Source organism: Tursiops truncatus, chromosome 19, assembly GCF_011762595.2.
Source record: "Tursiops truncatus isolate mTurTru1 chromosome 19, mTurTru1.mat.Y, whole genome shotgun sequence".
Lineage (NCBI taxonomy): Eukaryota > Metazoa > Chordata > Mammalia > Artiodactyla > Delphinidae > Tursiops > Tursiops truncatus.
In genome coordinates this window covers 14526432-14547083 of record NC_047052.1, presented here as the reverse complement: position 1 = coordinate 14547083, position 20652 = coordinate 14526432, and the positions used below count along the sequence as shown (strand labels likewise).

The 20652-nt window shown below is 38.7% G+C and overlaps 1 protein-coding gene across 8 annotated transcripts in view; it reads left to right on the top strand.

Moving 5' to 3' along the window:
• PHLPP2 (PH domain and leucine rich repeat protein phosphatase 2) overlaps positions 1–20652 on the top strand; it is a 72550-nt gene that overhangs the window by 15212 nt on the left and 36686 nt on the right. For 4 of the 8 annotated variants that reach the window (XM_019935551.3, XM_033844522.2, XM_033844523.2 and 1 more), the window contains 2 exons: positions 3099–3235; positions 16546–16736. In XM_019935551.3, the coding sequence (XP_019791110.1) occupies positions 3099–3235; positions 16546–16736 (328 nt within the window). The remainder of the gene's footprint in view (positions 1–3098; positions 3236–16545; positions 16737–20652) is intronic. The other 4 variants (XM_019935552.3, XM_004314285.4, XM_033844525.2 and 1 more) reach the window with 1 other exon arrangement.

The following is a 20652-nucleotide window of genomic DNA, read 5'->3' as shown; positions in this document are numbered from 1 at the left end:
CCGCAGTGGAAGTTTTTCAAATGCTGAATGGAACCTTTCTTTGCTAACATACTCTCTCCTACACCTGTTTTGCAGTATATATATTTCCTTTGATTTGTGAGAGATTTAACACACAGCTAATTAGCAGCCTGTTAAACTTTTGGAACTTTGAAACACAAAATTGATCCGTAAGCATATTACAGCATTTCCCTCCCCCATACTCTACTCTCTTAAGCAGATGAGTTTAATGAGTAAATGGAATTAGTCCCTCGTTTTACTTGTTTTTGCAGTTCTTGAACTATTTCTTGTTTGCTCATTTATGCTAAATTAATAAGAGCAGATGTTGAGATTCTCTTGATTTTTTTTTTCCCCGTCCCACCAGGGAGAATACTTTCTTTAGGTGGAAATATATAAAGAGGTTTTCCAAAATCTACAGAGCCTTTTTAGACCAGGACATTTGATCAGGTAAAATATGTCAGAATTAGGATATTTCCATTTATCCTGGTTTTCCAGAGAGAAATAGGAAAATTGAGTTAGTGAGCTTTAGCCTGAAAGTATTAATAATGTTTCTTGGTCTTGAATATGTGATCATTATATGGAATTATATTTAAATACATTGATCTCTGTATCCAAAAATAATAGCAGTGTTCACGTAGAATTTGTATTATATTAGCAAGGTGTCTTAAATACCTGAAAGAGCCCTGAGTTTTAAAAGACGCTGAAGATCATCTGGCCCAACTTGGTTCTTAGAGGAGACTCGTCTAAAGTGTCCGTGACAGAGGGCTCTCTAGCTCTCTGTGAACTATTTTGAGAGGAGGTCTGTTTCATTATTGGGCTTCTCTAATCATTAAGGTTTTTCCTCATTTTTTAATCAAGTCTACCTGTGCAACTTCTCCTTGGTCCTAGTCCTATTCTTTGGAGCAATCTAGATAGAGTAAGTCTAATCCTTCTTGACACTGGAAGGTAGAGAGGGCTCTTTATGCCCTTGGTCACCTTGTCTTCAAGTTAATCCTTCAGTCAGTCTTCCTATTACATGGCTAATTGACCCGTCCAGGATATAGTTTATTAGAAGTCTCTCTTAAAATGCATCCTTCTTAGAAGAATTCTACCATTGTACTGGGAAGGTGCCTTATTGTCACAGCCCTTTGTGGACTTTTATTTTATTTGGCTAGAGATTAATTGTAACTGATATTTTTATTCTGAAAAGTTTATTTTTCATTTCTATTAAATTCAATATTTATTGGTCTTTGTAGGCTTTTAGTTCTTTGGTCATTCCCCGTGTAGTAGTTCTGAGCTGATGGAAGCTGAAAGTCAGAACTGAACAGTCAGGAGGGGCCAGGAGGTCGTTTTACTTTATTTTTATTTATTTATTTTAGATTTTTAAAAAAATGTTTATTTATTTGGCTGTGTTGGGTCTTAGTTGCGGCATGAGGGATCTAGTTCCCTGACCAGGGATCGAACCCTGGCCCCCTGCATTGGGAGTGTGGAGTCTTAGCCACTGGACCACCAGGGAAGTCCCTATTTTTATTTTTTACTTTCTGTACTCATCAATATGATTTCCATTCCTAAATTACCATATTTTGACAGTTGTTTATATTCCACTTTGTAGTATTCCCATTTCATGTTTTTTTAAATTAAAGCATATTGTCAACCAGTATTTTCTAGTTCTTTAACCACAAAACACAGAGTTCTTTCATATCTTTTTGCCATGATGGAAGGTTTATCATGTTTCTTCTGATTAATACAAGACTTAAGTTTTCTAAACAGAATCCTTTTAGGATATGAATAATGTTCTTCAAGATCTTTTAAACATACAGGCTTTCCTATACTTGTTTTTTGGTTGTTGTTTCAGATAGGGGAGACATTTTATTTTTATTCTAATTAAAATTTTATTCCATTCCTAAGAATTTTTTTGAATAATGTCAGTACATTATTGAACACTACTACATGCCAAATAATTTGCTAAGCACTTTATATACTATGTGATATCTTCTTGTAAGCAAATAAATAAATACTTCTAATAACAATTCTGTGAGTTAGGCACTACCCATTATACTGATGAGGAATTTAAGACAATGAGGTTAAATAACTTGTCTAGGGGCATACATGCAGTTGATAAGTGGCAGAAGTGAGACTCAAACCCAGGCAGTCTGACTTTTGGAGCTCATGCTCTTAGCTGGTGTATTTATGACTCTTTGCTTTCTGATAAAAGAATTGTAAATGAGCTGCCTTAAGTCTGTGTGATTTTAAAATATGCAGTGTCACCAGAAGCCACAAGTGATTACTAACATTCTGGTTTTACCTAGCTTTCAGTCAGAACCATGTAATCTAATGATTTCTGGGGAATTACTGGGCAGTTCATTCCTAGTTTTTATGGAAAAATCATCTGTGAAGCCAGAGGAAATATATAGGATATAGTCAGCAACCCAAAGTCTCCATTTATAATTGTGTTGCAGCTTATGTGAAATCAGTTATGGCCAGGTACAATCTTTTATATCTCATAATTTCAATTCGATGCCTTTAAGTTTGAAGCGGAGGTTCTCAAAGGGCCCTCTGGGGGTCTCTGAGACTTTTTGAAGAGGTGCATGAGGTCAAAACTCTTTCATAATAATGAGGTATTAATTTTCTTTTTCACTTTCAGTCTTGTAAGTATACAGTGGAGTTTTCTAGAGGCTACATATCTGAGAATCTAGCTGTCTTCTATTAAACCAGCTGTTAAAGAGATTTATAAAATATAAAATAATGCAAGTCTTCTCACTAAATTTGTTTTATTCTGAAAATATAGTTTTCAAAAAATATTTGTTAACATGTAATGTGTTTATTGTTTTTATTTTAAAATGAATAACTAAATATTTAGAAATTCTTAAGTTTAGTTTCTCATTCAGTAAATGTCAATAGATATACCCCGTGTAAACAAAAGCTCTTTGGGGGCCTCAAAAACTATAGAGGGATCCCAAGACCAAAAACTCTGAGCACCACTTGTTTAGATTAGTTGTATCATGTGATATTAGAGAAAATCTTGATATAGAAGTAAAAATCTAGAGCATATTAAAAGATTTTAAAAATCAAATGAAGTGTGTTTATTACTTAACAAATATTTTTCTTTTGAATTGTATAAGCAGGAGACTGGAACCTACTGAACGACCTCTTCAGATTGTTTATGATTACTTGTCCAGGCTGGGGTTTGATGACCCTGTGCGCATACAGGAGGAGGCGGCAAATCCTGACCTTGGCTGTATGCTTCGATTTTATGGTGGTAAGGATTTATCATGGCTGTGTGTATACATTAATGACTTTTAATTGATTATTTGTACCTCTGTCTGTCTTCAGCCTTTTAAAAGGATTTTATCCAAAGCATTTTTAAGCCAATTTACTAATGTAGTTAGAAAACAACAGCAAAAACAGCCTTCCCTTTTTATTTTTGCTCTTTTTGTTCTGGTGTTTTGCTGACTTACAGAATTGTTACGTACTTTTGCCAGCATCTTGATCAAATCATAGCTTTAGTATCAGTTATATTTTCAAGTTCTTTATAAAGTCCATGAACTTCTGGATAGTTCGAGAATGTTGCGAAGTAGGTGTTTATTATCATATATGACTTAACATTTGATGAACACATCAGACGTGTATATTGTTGAATTTCGTAAGCTTTAAATCTTGGATATTTTACATGCTCTTCTCTTTTGGTGCATTTTTTCCCTATTGACTATTTTTCATCTGATCACTTTAGTCATAAAGTTAGCCTTAAGGAAGTCAGAATATTTCTGAATATTACTCTCCAAATACACATCAATAACTAATAATACTACTGAGTACCATTTTTTGAGTGCTTACTGTGTGCTTTTATGCTTGTGAATTACCCAGTTTACTCAGTATAGCCACCTTATGCTCTAGGAACTGTTGTCTCATTTTACAGAGACAGAGAAGTTAACTTGTTCAAGGTCATACAGCTAGTAAATAACAGAGCTATTTAACACCTAACAGTTTTGAGTTAATATGACCCATTTTTCAAACAGTTGAACTAGTAACTAAGTTATTAGTGTATGTAGGCATAACCATTTACTAAGATTTCCTGCTCTCATTCCTCAAATTATTGATTTAATCTGAACTCTTGTGACACATGTCACAAGCCAGTTTTATTAAATGCACTTCACAAAAGATTTTATTTATAATTTTTCACCACAACAATATTTTCTGACATGTCCCTTAAAAGTTGGTTTCATTTTATTTTATTTCCATTCATTTCTCTCCTTTGTTAGTTCATGGAGGGAGAATAGTTGCTAGGTTGATGTTAAATCTGAGGAAAATCTTTTAAGACTAATTTGAGGAACACAACCGATCTATTACTGTAAAGCTTGGTTAAAAAATAATAATAAATCTTGGATAGTAACATGCTCTTTATATGTGGTTGCACATAAGTTCTTCACTCCATGTTTTCATTCTGGGATGAAAGTTGAGCCTTGAGATGCTGGCGAGCTCCTTTATAACCAGTGAGATTGCATTTGAAGTCAATTATAACACAACAGTTGGCATGATTGCATTAATTTATTAATAACACCTGATAAATTGTAGCATGCCTAGGATCTTAATATTCCCTTAAGAGGATATTTCCAGTAAAGTCAAAAAGAGTACCAGTTTGGGGGGCTTCCCTGGTGGCAGAGTGGTTAAGAATCCACCTGCCAGTGCAGGGGACACGGTCCAGGAAGATCCCACATACCACGGAGCAGCTAAGTCCGTGCGCTGCAACTACTGAGGCTGCGCTCTAGAGCCCGTGAGCCACAACTGCTGCAGCCCACATGCCTAGAGCCTGTGCTCCGCAACAAGAGAAGCCACCGCAAGGAGAAGCCTGCACACCGCAAGGAAGAGTAGCCCCCGCTCGCGCAACTAGAGAAAGCCCATGTGCAGCAGCAAAGCCCAACGTAGCCAAAAATAAATAAATTAAAAAAAAAAAAAAAAGAGTACCAGTTCCTAGTACTTACTTTATTTGCGGGGGCGGGGGGGAGTCATTAACAGAGAACATTTCCAAAAGTGAGCTCTTTTAATTCAGAGAAGCTAGTATAATTTGAGTGAGAAAATTACATTTGAGAAAGAGGTTTTTAAAGCTAGTTACTTTTGAAAATAGGCAATATATGTATATGGCACCAGAAATAAAAGGTTAAAAAAAGTATGTATGTGGTGTAGGTAGATAGATAGATAAGGGTATTTTCTGTTGGCTGTGTAACAAATTGCCTCAAAATTTAGTGACTTAGGACTTCCCTGGTGGCGCAGTGGTTAAGAATCCACCTGCCAATGCAGGGGACGCGGGTTTGATCCCTGGTCTGGGAAGATCCCACATGTTGCGGAGTGGCTAAGCCCGTGCACCACAACTACTGAGACTGTGCTCTAGAGTCCGTGAGCCATGACTACTGAGCCCACATGCTGCAGCTACTGAAGCCCATGTGCCTAGAGCCCATGCTTCGCAACAAGAGAAGCCACCTCAGTGAGAAGCCCATGCACCGCAACGAAGAGTAGGCCCTGCTTGCTGCAACTAGAGAAAGCCCACGCACAGCAGTGGAGACCCAATTCAGCCAAAAAATAAATAAAAATTAAAAAAAAAATTTAGTGACTTAAAATGATATTAAATATTTATTTTTTAATTTATTTTTATTTTTTGGCCGCACCATGCGCAGCGTGTGGGCTCTTAGTTCTCTGACCAGGGATCAAACCCACACCCCCTGCAGTGGTAGCACAGAGTCTTAACCTCTGGACTGCCAAGGAAGTCCCGATATTATATCATACAGTTTCTATGGGTCAGAAATCTAGGAGGAATTAGCTGGATGGTTTTGGGTTGAGTCTCAGTGAGATAGTACTCATTATATTGGCTGAAGCTGCAGTCATCTGAAGGCTTGAGTGGGGCTGGAAGATTCACTTCTAACATGGCTCACTCATGTGGCTGTTGGTAGAAGGCCCCAGTTTCTCACCAGTTTTTGGCAGGAGATCTCAGTTGCTTGCTATGTGAACCCTTCTCTAGGGCTGCTTAAGCGTCTTCACGATGTAGCAGCTAGCTGCCCCCAGTGATGAGAAACACACACATGCACATGAGTGCATGCATACATGTGCACACAAACACATAACACACACACACATACATACACACAACACACAGGCTTCAGTGTTTTTTATGACCTAGCCTCATAAGTCACCATTGTTTTCACCACTTTCTATTAGAATTGAGTCACCAAATACAGCCCACACTATATAGAGAAGGGAAATAGCCCTCACCTTTTTTTTTTTTTAGGCCTCTCCTTTTGAAGAGAGGAGTTGTAAAGAATTTGAAGTATTCTTTTTGAAGCAAATAGCTTAGCAATCAGCTTTCAATATTTCTTGCATAGAGTCTTTGGTGCGTTAGCTTAGCATATACTGTTAATGAGGCCAGGGTCAGAGGGCCTAAGTTCAAACCAGTGTTTTGCTTTGTTTGCTGGATATGAAACGTCTCCGGTACTCCAGGGGCCATTGTGCAAATGCTAGTTATCAGTCTTGCTGGGGGCGGTGCTGGGGGAAACTGAGTGGAGTGACTCAGTACAGATTCATGATATAAAAGCCTTGAAATAACATGTAACTAAAGATGAGTGGGTAGCATGATCAGTCACAGAGATTAAGAGAGCCCATTAATCAACTCCTTATTATGTAAGAGGAAGTGGCATCTAGAAGGTGTGATTTGCTAGTGATGTTGCAGTTCTGGGGTTGAATAGCTCAGGTAGCATAGCACCCAGCCTGAGCATTTCTTTCTGTTTGGTATTCTCTGTACACGTTGTTTGAGACAGTTTCATCCAAGGAGCATAAACACAAGCAAAAGAAACCAGATACAAAAGAATTGCATATATAGTATGTTTCCATTCATTTAAAGTTCGAAAACAGGCAAAACTCAGCCGTATTGTTTAGAGATGTGTGACAGTACCACTCTCTGTCCATCCAAAGCTGCTCTTTCCTTCCTCCGTAATAAGACTTAGAGGTGGGCACATGACTGCCCAGCTACATCTCTTTTCTCAGTCTTTTGTGCAGTTTGGTGTGCACCTGTGACAAAACTTTCTAAAGTGGTATGGAGTGGAATTGTGTGCCGCTTTTATACCTGGTTCCTAAAGCCTCCCGTGCATACTTCTTGCTCTTTTCCTCTTCTGTAGGGTAGGAAGGCAGTCATCAAGAGCAATATTGAAGTCATGTGTTGAAAATGGCAGAGCCACCATCAACTGGAGTTTCTCAACAGAGTTGCCCCCTGGGAACCCAGACTGCCCACCCTAGCAGAGAATTACATTTATCTTGTGTTTGGGCCAGTATATTCTTTTTGTTACAGTAGTTAAAAATTGCTGTAACTAACACATGAGTAGCAAAAACATAAAGAAAACAAGGAAATTATTATTATAAAAGTGAAGAGAATGGCTGACCTCTGGGGTAGAGGGAGGAAGTGATTCCTACAAGTTAATTTTTTTGAGTTAATTGAGTTAACTTTGAGTTAATTTTTTTGAGTTAATTGAGTTAACTTTTTAACTAACTTTGAGTTAGTTGAGTTAATTTTTGAGTTAATACAAGTATATACCGATAGTGGTTATCTATTAAGCAGTGATATATAATGTGATAATTATGATGTAATAATCAACTTGGTATATACCGTTGAGAATTTTCTAACTTTTATTCCTATCTAATGTGTATTTGCAGAAATATATTTTGTTTACATAAATGCTGTCATTTGGTGTTAGTCTTCATGCTTTTTTTCTCCCAACAGTGTTTTGGAGGTCTTTTCTTAACTGTCTTCTATATGCATTTCTATATGTTGCATACTATTGGATGTCATGTATGTATTGTAGTTTATATAACAATTTCCCTAGTGATGGACTATTACAAATAGCACTGTAGTAAAATTGCATCTTTGTGCACCTGTGTTTCTTTTTTTTAATGATGTAATTGGAATTTTTATTTTATTTATTTTTGACTGCATAGGGTCTTCGTTGCTGTGCACAGGCTTTCTCTAGTTGCGGTGAGCAGGGGCTACTCTTTGTTGCAGTGTACAGGCTTCTCATTGCAGTGCCTTCTCTTGTTGTGGAGCACGGGCTCTAGGCGCACGGGCTTCAGTAGTTGTGGCTCACGGGCTCAGTCATTGTGGCTTGCAGGCTCTAGAGCACAGCCTCAGTAGTTGTAGCGCACGGGCTTTGTTGCTCCTCGGCATGTGGGATCTTCCCAGACCAGGGCTCGAACCCATGTCCCCTGCATTGGCAGGCGGATTCTTAACTACTGCACCACCAGGGAAGTCCCTGCACCTATGTTTCTTCAGAGTAAATCTCTAAACATGAAGTTATTGGGTCATAGGATATTTATTCACATTTAAAATACTAATAGTTACTACTGCAAAACGAATGTATATCCCATCAGTATATCAGAGTACCCCTTTGCTCACAATATCACCTTTTAATATTATTAGCATTTAAAACTTTTACTAATCTAATAGACTAAATGTTGGTCTCGTTGTTTTGATTTTGTTTTCCTGATTACTAGTATGGTTGAATATTGTGTCATATTTACATTGATCTTTAAGTTTTCTTCTCCTTTGAATTAACCCTTGATATTTCTGTTGTTTATCCTTTTTCATATTGATCAGAAGGACATTTTTTTTTTTTTTTTTTGCGGTACGCGGGCCTCTCACTGTTGTGTCCTCTCCCATTGCGGAGCACAGGCTCCAGGCGCACAGGCTCAGCGGCCATGGCTCACGGGCCTAGCCGCTCTGCGGCATGTGGGATCTTCCCGGACCAGGGCACGAACCCGTGTCCCCTGCATCGGCAGGTGGACTCTCAACCACTGCGCTACCAGGGAAGCCCCAGAAGGACTTTTGTATATATTCTGAATATACATCCTCTGTATACTGTATTTGTGACACATTTTTTTTCCAACCTGTAACTTGTTTTGTAGTTTTGCGTATTGTTTTTTATTGTGCAGAAGTTTTATTTAATCAGATTTAGTCAGTCTTTTCCTTTAATACCTTTACGTTCCTTCCCTATCCTAGGAAATAAACATACTCTATATTTTCTTCTAGTACTTTTATATTTTTAGAATGTGATATGAGGTAGGGATCTAACTTTACTTTTTTCTCTGTTGATAGCCAGTTGTCCCAACAATACTTATGAAATAGCTCATCCTTTTCCTGCTGATTTGAAGCATCACCTTTATTATTATTAAGTTCCTATACAGGCGGGGGTCTGTTTTTGGATACTGTCCTATTACATTGATGTCTTTGTCTTATGCTAATACCAATGCTATTTTCAATATACCTATATGATAGATTCTGATAGTCGATAAGGAAGTTCCCATTCACTTTTCTTCTCTGAAAAATCAGGGATATCTCTAGAATCAAAGAAATCTTTCTGAAGATGTAGTATTTGGGTTGGTTCTTTAAAAATCGACAGAATTTCAGTAATCAGAAAGGAAAAGGAGGACAGAGGTGGGGTATTAGGAATTTCAGTGCATGTTCTGTGAATCACACACACAGATAATTTGAGTCCAGATTGTTTTGGGCCTTGAGTGCAATATCAGGAGTTTAGCCTTCATTTGGCAGATGGTAGCAGAAGTGATGGGATCCAAGTGAGTCTGAGAAAGATGAATCTGGCACCAGAGTGAATAATAATTCAGGCGTGAATTAGTAGGGATCTGAACTAGGGAATGGGAAGGAATCATTCGTATAGAGACTTTTTTAAGGAATAGTCAGTAAGTGTTGATGGTTGATTGAAAAAAGGAGTTGAGGAAGAGAACCTAAGAGGCAAAGCTGGCTCTGAGGTTTTGAGGCTGGGTGGCTTCGGGAGACTGACAGGACTTGAGCTGTGAGAAGGATCTGGTTTGCAGGGATGGTGATGAATTGGTTTCAGGCATGTTTAATTGTAAGTGGTGGTAGACATCCAGTTGGAGATGTCTGGCAGTAGTTGGAAGTGTGAAACTAGGAGCTTTGGAAATACAAATCTGGGAGTCAGGTACATGGGAGTGTTAAATCCGTGGAAGTTGTTAAGATTATCTTGAAAATAATAAATATAGGAAAAGAAGGAGGCTTAAGGCAGAACTTTCATTATAACAGCTAGCATTTGTTTTATACCCTTACTATGTGCTGAGCATGTACTGAGGTGCTGAGCACTCTATGTACCTTTTCTCATTTAATCCTTACAACCGTGTAGGTAGATGTTATTACTCTGGAGAGGTCTTAACGGGTTCTAAATCTCTTCTTTTTTTTTAATTAATTAATTAATTTATTTTTGGCTGAGTTGGGTCTTTGTTGCTGCCCGCAGGCTTTCTCTAGTTGTGGCAAGCCAGGGCTACTCTTTGTTGCAGTGCACAGGCTTCTCACTGCGGTGGCTTCTCTTGTTGCGGAGCACGGGCTCTAGGTGTGCGGGCTTCTTTAGTTGTGGCTCACGGGCTCTGGAGTGCAGGCTCGGTAGTTGTGCCGCACGGGCTTAGTTGCTCCGCGGCATGTGGGATCTTCCCGGACCAGGGCTCGAACCCGTGTCCCCTGCATTGGCAGGCGGATTCTTAACCACTGTGCCACCAGGGAAACCCTAAATCTCATCTTCTTAACCTCTAAGGTACTCTACCATATAGTTGATGGAGAAACAGTTTAGAAGAATAAGAGGGATCCATAAAATGTGAGAACTGGGAAAGACTAGGGATCATCTAATCCAACTCCTTGGTCTTAAACTTGGGAAACTAAGGCCTAAAAATATGGAACTTGTTCAGGGTCACAAAACCAGATTGTGGGATTGCTTAGCCACCACTGCTTCACAAGATTTTCTACTGAAATACTTCAAATCAGAGTGTGTTCTTGTGTTGGGTGGGGGGGGGGGGTGGCTATTGCGAGTTTGAAATTTGTTTTGAGGTTTCCTGTTTTACTCTTTAAATGTAAGTAAATGTTTCATTTTTACCCCAAAATATATCAGCCAGTATTTATTTGTTTAACTTTTTATTTTGAACTAGCTTTAGATTTTCAGAGCAGTTGGAATGATAGAGCTCCTGCACACACAGTGCACACACAGCCATTTGAGCCGTTGTTCCCTTATAAATAGTGCTTCATCTTTCTCTGGCTTCTTTAAAAATTTTTCCTTTGTCTTTAATTTTCAGCAGTTTGATTATGAAGTGTCTGGGCTTGAATTTCGTTGAGTTTAGCCTGCCTGGGGTTCACCAATGCTCCAGGTATTCTGTTCAGGTTTTATAGGTGAATTCAGTGGGAGAGACAGGGTACAGTGGGCTTTCTCTGTCTAACTCAGAACCAGAACCTTAATGGCATCTTTTGATTAAAAGAAGTATTTCATTTTGATATAGTCCAATTTAACAGTCTTTCCCTTTATTCTTTTCTAGAAGCTATATTGCTTTGCCTTTCAGATTATATTCACAATCTGTCTGTGTGACTTCATTTTTTATTGTCTGTTTTGAGTTATCATCATGAGCTCATGGGCTTATTTATATTTGTTTCAATTCATTTGCAGCTATTTTTCTTTCTGATGCTCAATTTGTCCCATCTCAGCTAGGGGGAGCTCTTTCAGGTTGCTTTCTATGTCCTTCCAACATGACCCAACTACTGTCTTTGGTAGCATTCTAGATTTTCCATTAAGTTCTTGATCTTTTCATCATCTGACTCACACCAGGAATAGATTATTTTTCTAAGGACTGGTTCATTTTAATGAAAAATGGTATTTAGAGACTATCCTATGGGCAATAGACGTATTCATTGCTACAGGGTTGTCCTTGATGCTTTGTTTTCGAAGCTCTTTTTTTTAATTATAAAAGCAATCCATTTTCTTTATAGAACATTTCAAAGTATAAATGTGTAGGGAAATTAAAATTATCCCTGATTTTCCACTTAGAACCTTGGCTTTCGAGATTATAAGTCTGTTTTTTAATTAGAACTCTTAGACATTCCAAACGTTTATTAGAACTTCCTCATTCTGTTTTTTACCACTTTCAGAAGATCAGAGACTTGAGGCATTCTGAATATCTAGCAAACCCTCCATAAATAATAATAAACAGCATGTTATTTCATGTATAAATAACTTATCCTCCCCAAATTGAATGTTCCTTTCTGAGAGTGGTGATGGATAGATTTAGATGGATAGATTAAATATAAAGAAATAAGGCCAAGGAAGGAGAGACTCAAAGAATTGTACATCCATTGATTTAACATCTGTTTCATGTAAACTTCAAAAGAGACTATTAGACAATTTGGAAGCATGAGAAGCTATAATGAAGTCCCATTTTTATTTGATGTAGCTAACTTTGTAATATATCATGCTGTTAACCAGGATGGGGAATATAAATGCAATAGCAAGTTTGGGAAAAATGATGAGATTAAAAAAAACCCAGCTTCATTGAGATATAATTCACATACCATAAAATTCACTCTTTAAAAGTGTACAATTCAGTGCTTTTTAGTATATTCAGAGAGTTGTGCAACCATCACCACTATCCAATTTTAGAACATGTTTATCACTGTAAAATGAGACCCCCATATCTGTTAGCAGCCATTCCTTATTTCCCACTCCCACAACACCTGGCAACCATGAATCCACTTTCTGTCTATATAGATTTGCCTATTCTGAACAATTGATACAAATGGAATCATACATACTTGGCTTTCTGTGGCTGGCTTCTTGTACTCAGCATAGTGTTTTAAGGTTCATCCATTTTGTAGCATGTATCAGTACTTAATTTCTTTTCATGGCTGAATAATATTCCATTGTATGCATATACCACATTCTGTTTATCCACTCATCAGTTGATGGACATTTGTGTTGTTTCCTCTTTTTGGCTATTAAGAATAATGCTACTGTGAACATTCATGTACAAGTTTTTGTGTGGACATATGTTTTTAGTTCCCTTGGATGTAGATGTAGGAGTAGAATTGCTGGATTATATGGTGACACTGTGTTTAAGCTTTAAGGAACTGTCAGACTGATTTCCAAAGTGATCGCACCATTTCATAATCCCCCCAACCATGAAGGGTTCTAATTTCTTTACATTCCCGCCAACACTTGTTATTGTTTGTCTTTTTTGATTATAGTCATCCTAGTGGGTGTGAACTGGTATCTTGTAGTTTTCATTTACATTTATCTAATAACTAATGAGGTTGAGCATCTTTTCATGTGCTTGTCGGTCTTTTGTATATCTTCTTTGGGGAAATACCTGTTCAATTCCTTTGCCCAATTTTTAATGGGATTATTTGTCTTTTTATTGCTGAATTGTAATAGTTCTTTATTTTGGATACAAGTCTCTTATTAGCTATATGATTTGCAAATATTCTCTCCTGTTTTGTGAGTCTTCTTTTCACTTTCTTGATGGTGTCTGTTGAAGCACACAGCCTTTTATTTTCAAAGTCCAGTTTATCTGTATTTTCTTTTTCGTCACTTGTGCTTTTTATGTCAATATCTAAGAAACCATTGCCTATTCTAAATTTACAAGATTTATTCCTATCTTTTCTTTTAAAGTTTTATAGTTTTATTTCTTACATTTAGGTCTATCATCCATTTTGAATTAATTTTTGTATATGGTGTGAGGTTAGGGATTCAACTTCTTTCTTTAGCATGTGGATATCCAGAATTCCCAGCACCATTTGTTGACAAGACTATTCCTTCCCCCATTGAATTATCTTGGCACCCTTGTCAAAAATGAGTTGTCCATAAAGTAGGGGTTTTTTGGTGAACTCTCTATTCTGTTGCTTTATGTCTATCCTTATATCAGAACTGCACTTTATATGCCAGCTCCTTACTTTGTAGTACGTCTTGAAATTGGGAAATATGAGTCCTCCAATTTTGTTTTTCTTTTTCAAGATTGTTTTGAGTTGAAAAGCCTGTTTTCAACTGTTCAAGCTGTTCTGAGTCCATTGCATTCTATGGGAATTTTTGGATCAGTTTGTCAGTTTCTGTCATGAAGTTATCTAGAATTTTGATAGGGATTGCATTAAATCTGTAAATCAATTTGGGGGGTTTTGCCATCTTAACAATATTAAGTCTTTCAACCCAGGGACACTGGCTGTCTTTCCATTCATTTATGTCTTTTATAATTTCTTACAACTATGTTTTATAGTTTCAGTATACAAGTTTTATAGTATTTTCATTTTATTCTTTTTGATGCTATTATAAACGCAATTGATTTCTTAATTTCACTTTTGAATTGTTTATTTCTAGTGCATAGAAATACAGCTGATGTTTTAAAAATCTTGTATCCTGCAACCTGTCTGAACTCATTTGTTAGTTATAATAGTGTTTTTTTGGTGTGGCTTACCTAGGAAGGTAATTTTCTATATACAAGATCATATTATTTTCAAATAGAGATAGTTTTACTTTCTTTTCTTTCTGATACTGGTTTTGTATCTGTAAAATTTTATTTTATTTTTTTGTTGAAGTATAGTTGATTTACAATGTTTCAGGTTTACAGCAAAGTGATTCAGTTTTATGTATGTGTGTGTGTGTGTGTGTGTGTGTGTGTGTGTGTGTTCTTTTTGAGATACTTATTTTGGTGGTGGGGGGGTGCCGTGCCACGTGGCTTGTGGGATCTCAGTTCCTTGACCAGGGAGTGAACCCTGTGGCCATGGCAGTGAAAGAGCCAAATCCTAACCACTAGACCACCAGGGAACTCCCCTCAGGTACTTTTCCACTACAGATTCTTATAAGATATTGAATATAGTTCCCTTTTCTATACAGTAGGTCCTTGTTGTTTATCTATTTTATATACAGTGGTCTGTATCTGTTAACCCCAAATTCCAAATTTATCCCCCCCTGCCCTTTTCCCCTTTGGCAACCGTAAGTTTGTCTTCTATGTCTATGAGTCTATGAATCTGTAAATTTGAGGTGAATGGGGACATCTGTTGGACATGTCTAGCAGGCAGTTGGATATATGAGATCAGAACTAAGGGAAGATTGGGGCAGGAGATAGAAATTTGAAAGCCCTTATCAACATATGAATAGTGTAGTTTTTGGGAAGTGGAAGCCAGATTGAAGTAAATTGAGTAAATAAAAGGTGAGGTAACAGAGATAGCTAATATAGAAGCACAAATGAGAAGAAAAGAGCCTCAAAAGGTTAAACTTATAGTTTCTTAAAATATGGTTTGTGGGCCATCTGCATTTAAATTACTTGGGATACTTGTTAAAAATACATTTTCCTATGTTCCATCCCAGACCCTCTGAATTAGACTCTCTGTGGATAGGTCTTGGTGTTCTGCATTTTAAACTAATTCTTAGATAATTCTTGGGCACATAGGAATTAGAGAATCCCTCAACTAAAGGAATTCTGTTGAGAATGAAGGAATGGGAGAAAACTTGAGTGCTTTTGTAGCTTTGATAGAAACAATAGGGAGGGTGGAGTTGAAGAGTGAGAAGAATGAAGAACCAAACTCCCCAAGGAAGGTGGAATTTAGAAAAGAGATGAAAGGATTGGCCTAGAATAGAAGGAGGAATGACTTCCATACATCTGGTGTTAACATACAGAGTTTTAAAAGCTTTGAAGTAAGCTAGCCCATTTCTTCGTTTTTTTATATGGGAAAAACATAGTTAATAGGGCAAAGCAATGCTCAGGGTTCCATAATCAATTATGTAATAATACTGAGTACAACCCAGTTTTCTCAGTTCCCCGTTTATTGGTGTTTGCACAGCCTCGTACTGTTGCTGATCCTGTTCATTTCTGTGTAGAGTTACTGTCTGTTTCTAGTAGTGCTTTAACCAAGAACATCTCTTGTGTCATAATGCTCTGTTTTGTTCACTATACCTCAGTCATATAAAGATTTCTAAAGGGTGGCAAAAAATAGAGAAGCTCTTGCATGCATGTATTGCTTCTGCCACCAGGATTGGGATAGTTGACTGAAATATCAGCCGAAAGCTTTTCTTCACAAAGAGCAGCAGTACCCTAAACCGTCCCCGTTCCCTAACCCTTACCCTAACCCCAACCCTAACCCTAACCCTTAGGGGGTTCTGTGTACAGAACTAGTTGTGTACAGAACTAGTTGTTCATTTCTTCATTCTAGAATAGACTAAGCACAATAGTGGCTGTCACTTATTCCATACTTGTTTTGTATCTAAAACTATGCTTAGTATTTTACATTCATTATCTTAGTTTTTTACAAGAACCATCTGAAGGTAGATAGTATTAAGATCCAAACTCTATAAATGAGGAAAGTCAAGGTCAGTGAGATTATCTAGTTCAATGAAACAAAGTGAGTGGCAGAACCAAGATTCAAACTCAGGTTTGAGTGTCTGACTCCGAAGTCCATGATCTTAACCACTCTGTCATCCTGTCTTTCTTTGTGTACATGGGAGATATGACTGTTGGAAGAAGGATTAACAATGGCATCCAAACTAACATGTTGTTCTCTAGACCACAATTTGTAGTGCTCCCATTATGTAACTTAGGGATGGACAACATTTTAAGACTGAGAGCTTATTTTGTAATACTTATATTGCTTGGTTACTTAAATCTATATTAGGGTTGCTGAATGTTAACGTGTAATACTTTCGTTTTCCCTTTCATTATTTTTATGCTACTTTAATGGTGGCTTTTGAAGTACTCTTTTCTTTTCAGAAAAACCATGCCAGATGGATCATCTGGATCGAATCCTTCTGTCTGGCATCTATAATGTACGAAAGGGAAAGACCCAGCTGCATAAGTGGGCTGAACGCCTGGTTGTTCTCTGTGGCACCTGCCTCATCGTTTCCTCAGTGAAGGATTGTCAGACTGGAAAGATGCACATTTTGCCTCTGGTTGGGGGAAAGGTAAGACTCACAAAGATGAATTATTCTTCCTCTAATCGTCTTAATTAAAAAAATCACATATGCTTTTCAGAGCTTTTTCCACATCTTTTCAAATAAACCAATATGAGCATTATTAAAGATTATGTCACAAAGTTTTTGTGTTCTTAGTTTTAAACAAAACCACTCAGGCTAATTTAAGCATAAAACAAGTTCATGTACATCACAGACTCCCTGGGAGGTCCAAAGACTATCCATGCCCCAAATTCTGCTGCAGGACCCGTCTGTTGGAGAAACCCCTGCGTCCACTGCTAGGCACTAAATACTCTCTCATTGGTACCACCAAGAGTAGACAGAGGATGCTGCCACTAGAAGCTGCCTTTGTAAACTAGAAGTAGCTGTTAGCATCCCCTCCAAAACAGATTCTTTCCTGTTTCTCTTTTTCCCCTGTTAGACTGAAATTCAGAGTCTGGAGTGGTCATAAGCTCCTACCCAGCAGCAGAGAAACCTGCCATTTCTTGCATCTGTACTAGAGAATTCCCCATCATAGGAAAGGCAGTTCCAAGTCTGGAAAACAGATAATGTTTATAGGAAGTTATACATAATTTTATTTCCTTTATATTGAATCTTGAAGATCATAAAACAATCTGAATTGAAGAGAACTTCCAGACAAAATGACTTTGTGAATCATGCTTTGAGATAGCCAGTTTGATCCAGATACACAGCAATATAGATAAAATACATATATTTAAAAAATAAACATATGAAAGGACATAGCTGGACTTAGGAATGTGGAATAGAAATGTAAGTGGTGAGGGCCTACTGGGCTCTGGGTCTGAAAGGTGGCAGCCTAGGGGTTTAGCTCCTATAAGTATCTGGGTCTAAAAGTACTCTGGTTATGATGGGGGACCTGGCCCAAGCTTATTGCTGGAAGCTAGGAAATGAGTGGTATTCTTTGTTCCTGATAAAAAGCTGGAAAAAAACAAAAACCCAAACAAAAAACTTCTGTAAACCACTGACTGGAACCAAGGCTTGTTCCTGGCTGTGGTTCTAAACAAATGCGTGGACCCAGTTGTGTGCCCTGTGACTAGGAAATGAACAAGCCCCACCTGGCCTAATAAATGAATGTGTGTCACTCCAGTATCATCCGTGGAACAGGAACCCACTACTACCAGTATGAGACCTGGTTCTATTCTTGGGGGCTGAAGGATAGTGAAGAAAGTAAGTGAAATTTCTCCAAAGGGAGAAGGTGAGTGAGGACAAAGTTGGAGGATTGGCGGAGAGGAAGTGGGAAACAGAGCAAGAAAGAAAGAAAAACAAACCTCCCATTTACGTAATTCTTGTCCGTTCTCTCTCTTCCCTCACTAATAGAGTAGAATTGTGTTCAGGGTGGTGATGTGACCAAGATCAAAAACTCCCCAGCCACCCTTGTAGCTAGTGGTGGCTAATAAATATAAACAGAAGTTTGAAGGTGGGACTTTGGGGAAAGGCCTTTAAAGTGGGAGAGACGTGGATGGCTTGACCCTTTGCCCTGCGTTTCCTTCGTTTATGGAACATAGTCTCTTGGTATTGGAGACGGAGCAGTCATATGGTGGCTGGAAACTGCAGGCATTTGCTGAGTGTGGCCTTCTGGAAAGCAGGAGGCGCCTGGGCCCCTGGTGGCAGGGCAGAGCTGCTGTAGCACTCCTGGACTGATGCTGTGTTTTTAAGCCACTACTTCACAGCTGAATGTAATGAACCAACGAACGTACTGAAGAATTTCACAGATAAAACGTATAAGAGAGCCCATAAGGGAGGGTCCAGTATACATCTAATAGCAGTTCCAGAGAGGAGAGTAAAGGAGAATGGATAAGCAATATCTGAAGAAATAACGGTTGAGATTTTTCTAGAAATAAAGACAGACATGAGTGTTCAGATTGAAAAGACACTGAGTACTGAACAGGATAAATAAAAATAAGTTGACACGTAGACACATTGCAGAACATGAAGGAGCAAATCACAGAAGCTTCCAGAAAGAAAAGATTACCTGCAAAGAATTGACAGGCTGACAACAGCTTTCTTTTCATCAACAATATGTGTAGAAGACTATTTGCAAAATTGCTGAGAGAAAATAAATGTCAACCTGTAGGCTATATACAGCTGAATTACTTTACAAAAGTCAAGGCAAAATAGAACATTTTCAGACATATAAAGACTAATGAGGGAGTTCCCTGGCGGTCCAGTGGTTAGGACTGGGTGCTTTCACTGCCGCGGTGCAGTCAAAAAAAGAAAAAAAGACTGGTACTTCCCTGGTGGCGCAGTAGTTAAGAATCCACCTGCCAATGCAGAGGACACAGGTTCAAGCCCTGGTCTGGGAAGATCCCACATGCCGTAGAGCAACTAAGCCCGTGCGCCACAACTGCTGAAGCCCACGCACCTAGAGCCCATGCTCCGCAACAAGAGAAGCCACTGCAGTGAGAAGCCTGCACACCAGAACGAAGAGTAGCCCCCGCTCACTGCAACTAAGGAAAGCCCGTGTGCAGCAACGAAGGCCCAATGCAGCCAAAAATAAATAAAGTAGTGGACATGAATTTCATTTAAAAAAATTAAAAAACAACACCCCTCCAAAAAACAAAAAAAAAAGAAATAAAACAACAAAGGAAAGTAAATTCAAAGGGAAGGCATGAGATAAATAGATGATGAGCACAGACACTGACAAAATATGGTAGTAAATTTAATATTGATTGTAAAAACGTTTAAAATTTTTAATATTTTAAATATAAATTTAAACAACTAAAGCTCAAACTATCCTGAACAGTATTCAAGGTGTGGTGGTGTGTTCAGTAAGGAAAGTGTGATGCAGTTTTGGGATAAGTGATTTATGAGTATAACTTGGAAGTTTCCAGCTGACTCACCAAGATTCAGTAGCTATGACATACTAAAGTGAGATGTCAGACAAAGATGTAAGTGGTTCCATAACTATAAAAAGACTTCATCCTCATCAAAGCTAGGGTTGTTGAAAAGAGCTGTGGTGCAGTGAATCCCTGCCACCACCCCAAATGGTACTGAGGGAGGTTTCTGCCTCTTTCCTCAAGCCTAGTGAAAGAGGTTTCAAAAGGAGCCAAGAGAGCCTGACATGGGTCCGCTGCAGTAAGGGGGACATAGTGCGCTGGTGTCCTGCCTTCTAACCAGGAAGTCTTGAGGACGAAAGATAAGCTGCCGGCTGCTTTGGTGATAGAGCAAAGCGCCTAACTCGTGTTGGGATCACTGTGTACTCTGGGTTTGTCAGTATGTGACCCAGATGGGTTGAGAGAGAGCAGGAGCCATTGGGTAGGTGGGTGGATTCTCTTAGAATATGTCCAGTGGGGCCACCTGGAGGGGCAAACAGACTTCACTGGAGGGTGGGCTGTCAGTGGACCACCAGATTCCTTCAGGTCTGAGGAGGGAGTGGTCACCTGCTAGAATAGCATGCATTAGCCTGGTCAAGGGATCTGTACGTGAGAAGCCATCATTGGTTGGATTGGGGGGGCCGGGTATCCAAAGAACCCTCAAAAGGACCCTACTGAGGAAGATCATCCCCTTTAAAATCTGGTAGGCCCAGAGAGTGTGAAGTCAGGTTATGACTCTACTAGTCTAGTAAGAACCTTTGGGCTTGCGTCTTCCCTGTCCTTCCTCCTGCCCCACTTCAGTGATGGAGGGAGTCAGAAATGGCTTCTATCCCAGCACCTAGTAAGTAAGGGGGGAGGTGAGTCCAAAAAGTAGGCCAAGGTACCCCTTGCAGGCAGGCAGCTACCTCCAGTGTGCCGCAGTGGTGGGGAAAGGGTTGGAGCAATCTTACCCTTGAAGTGGAAATTTTGGCTTTTATCATGTGGGCTGCAGACTCTCCTGTTCTGAAACAGGCATGCATTCTTGCATTACCAGGACTCGTACTGACTGTTGCTAAGCTGGGAATGCTCCTTCC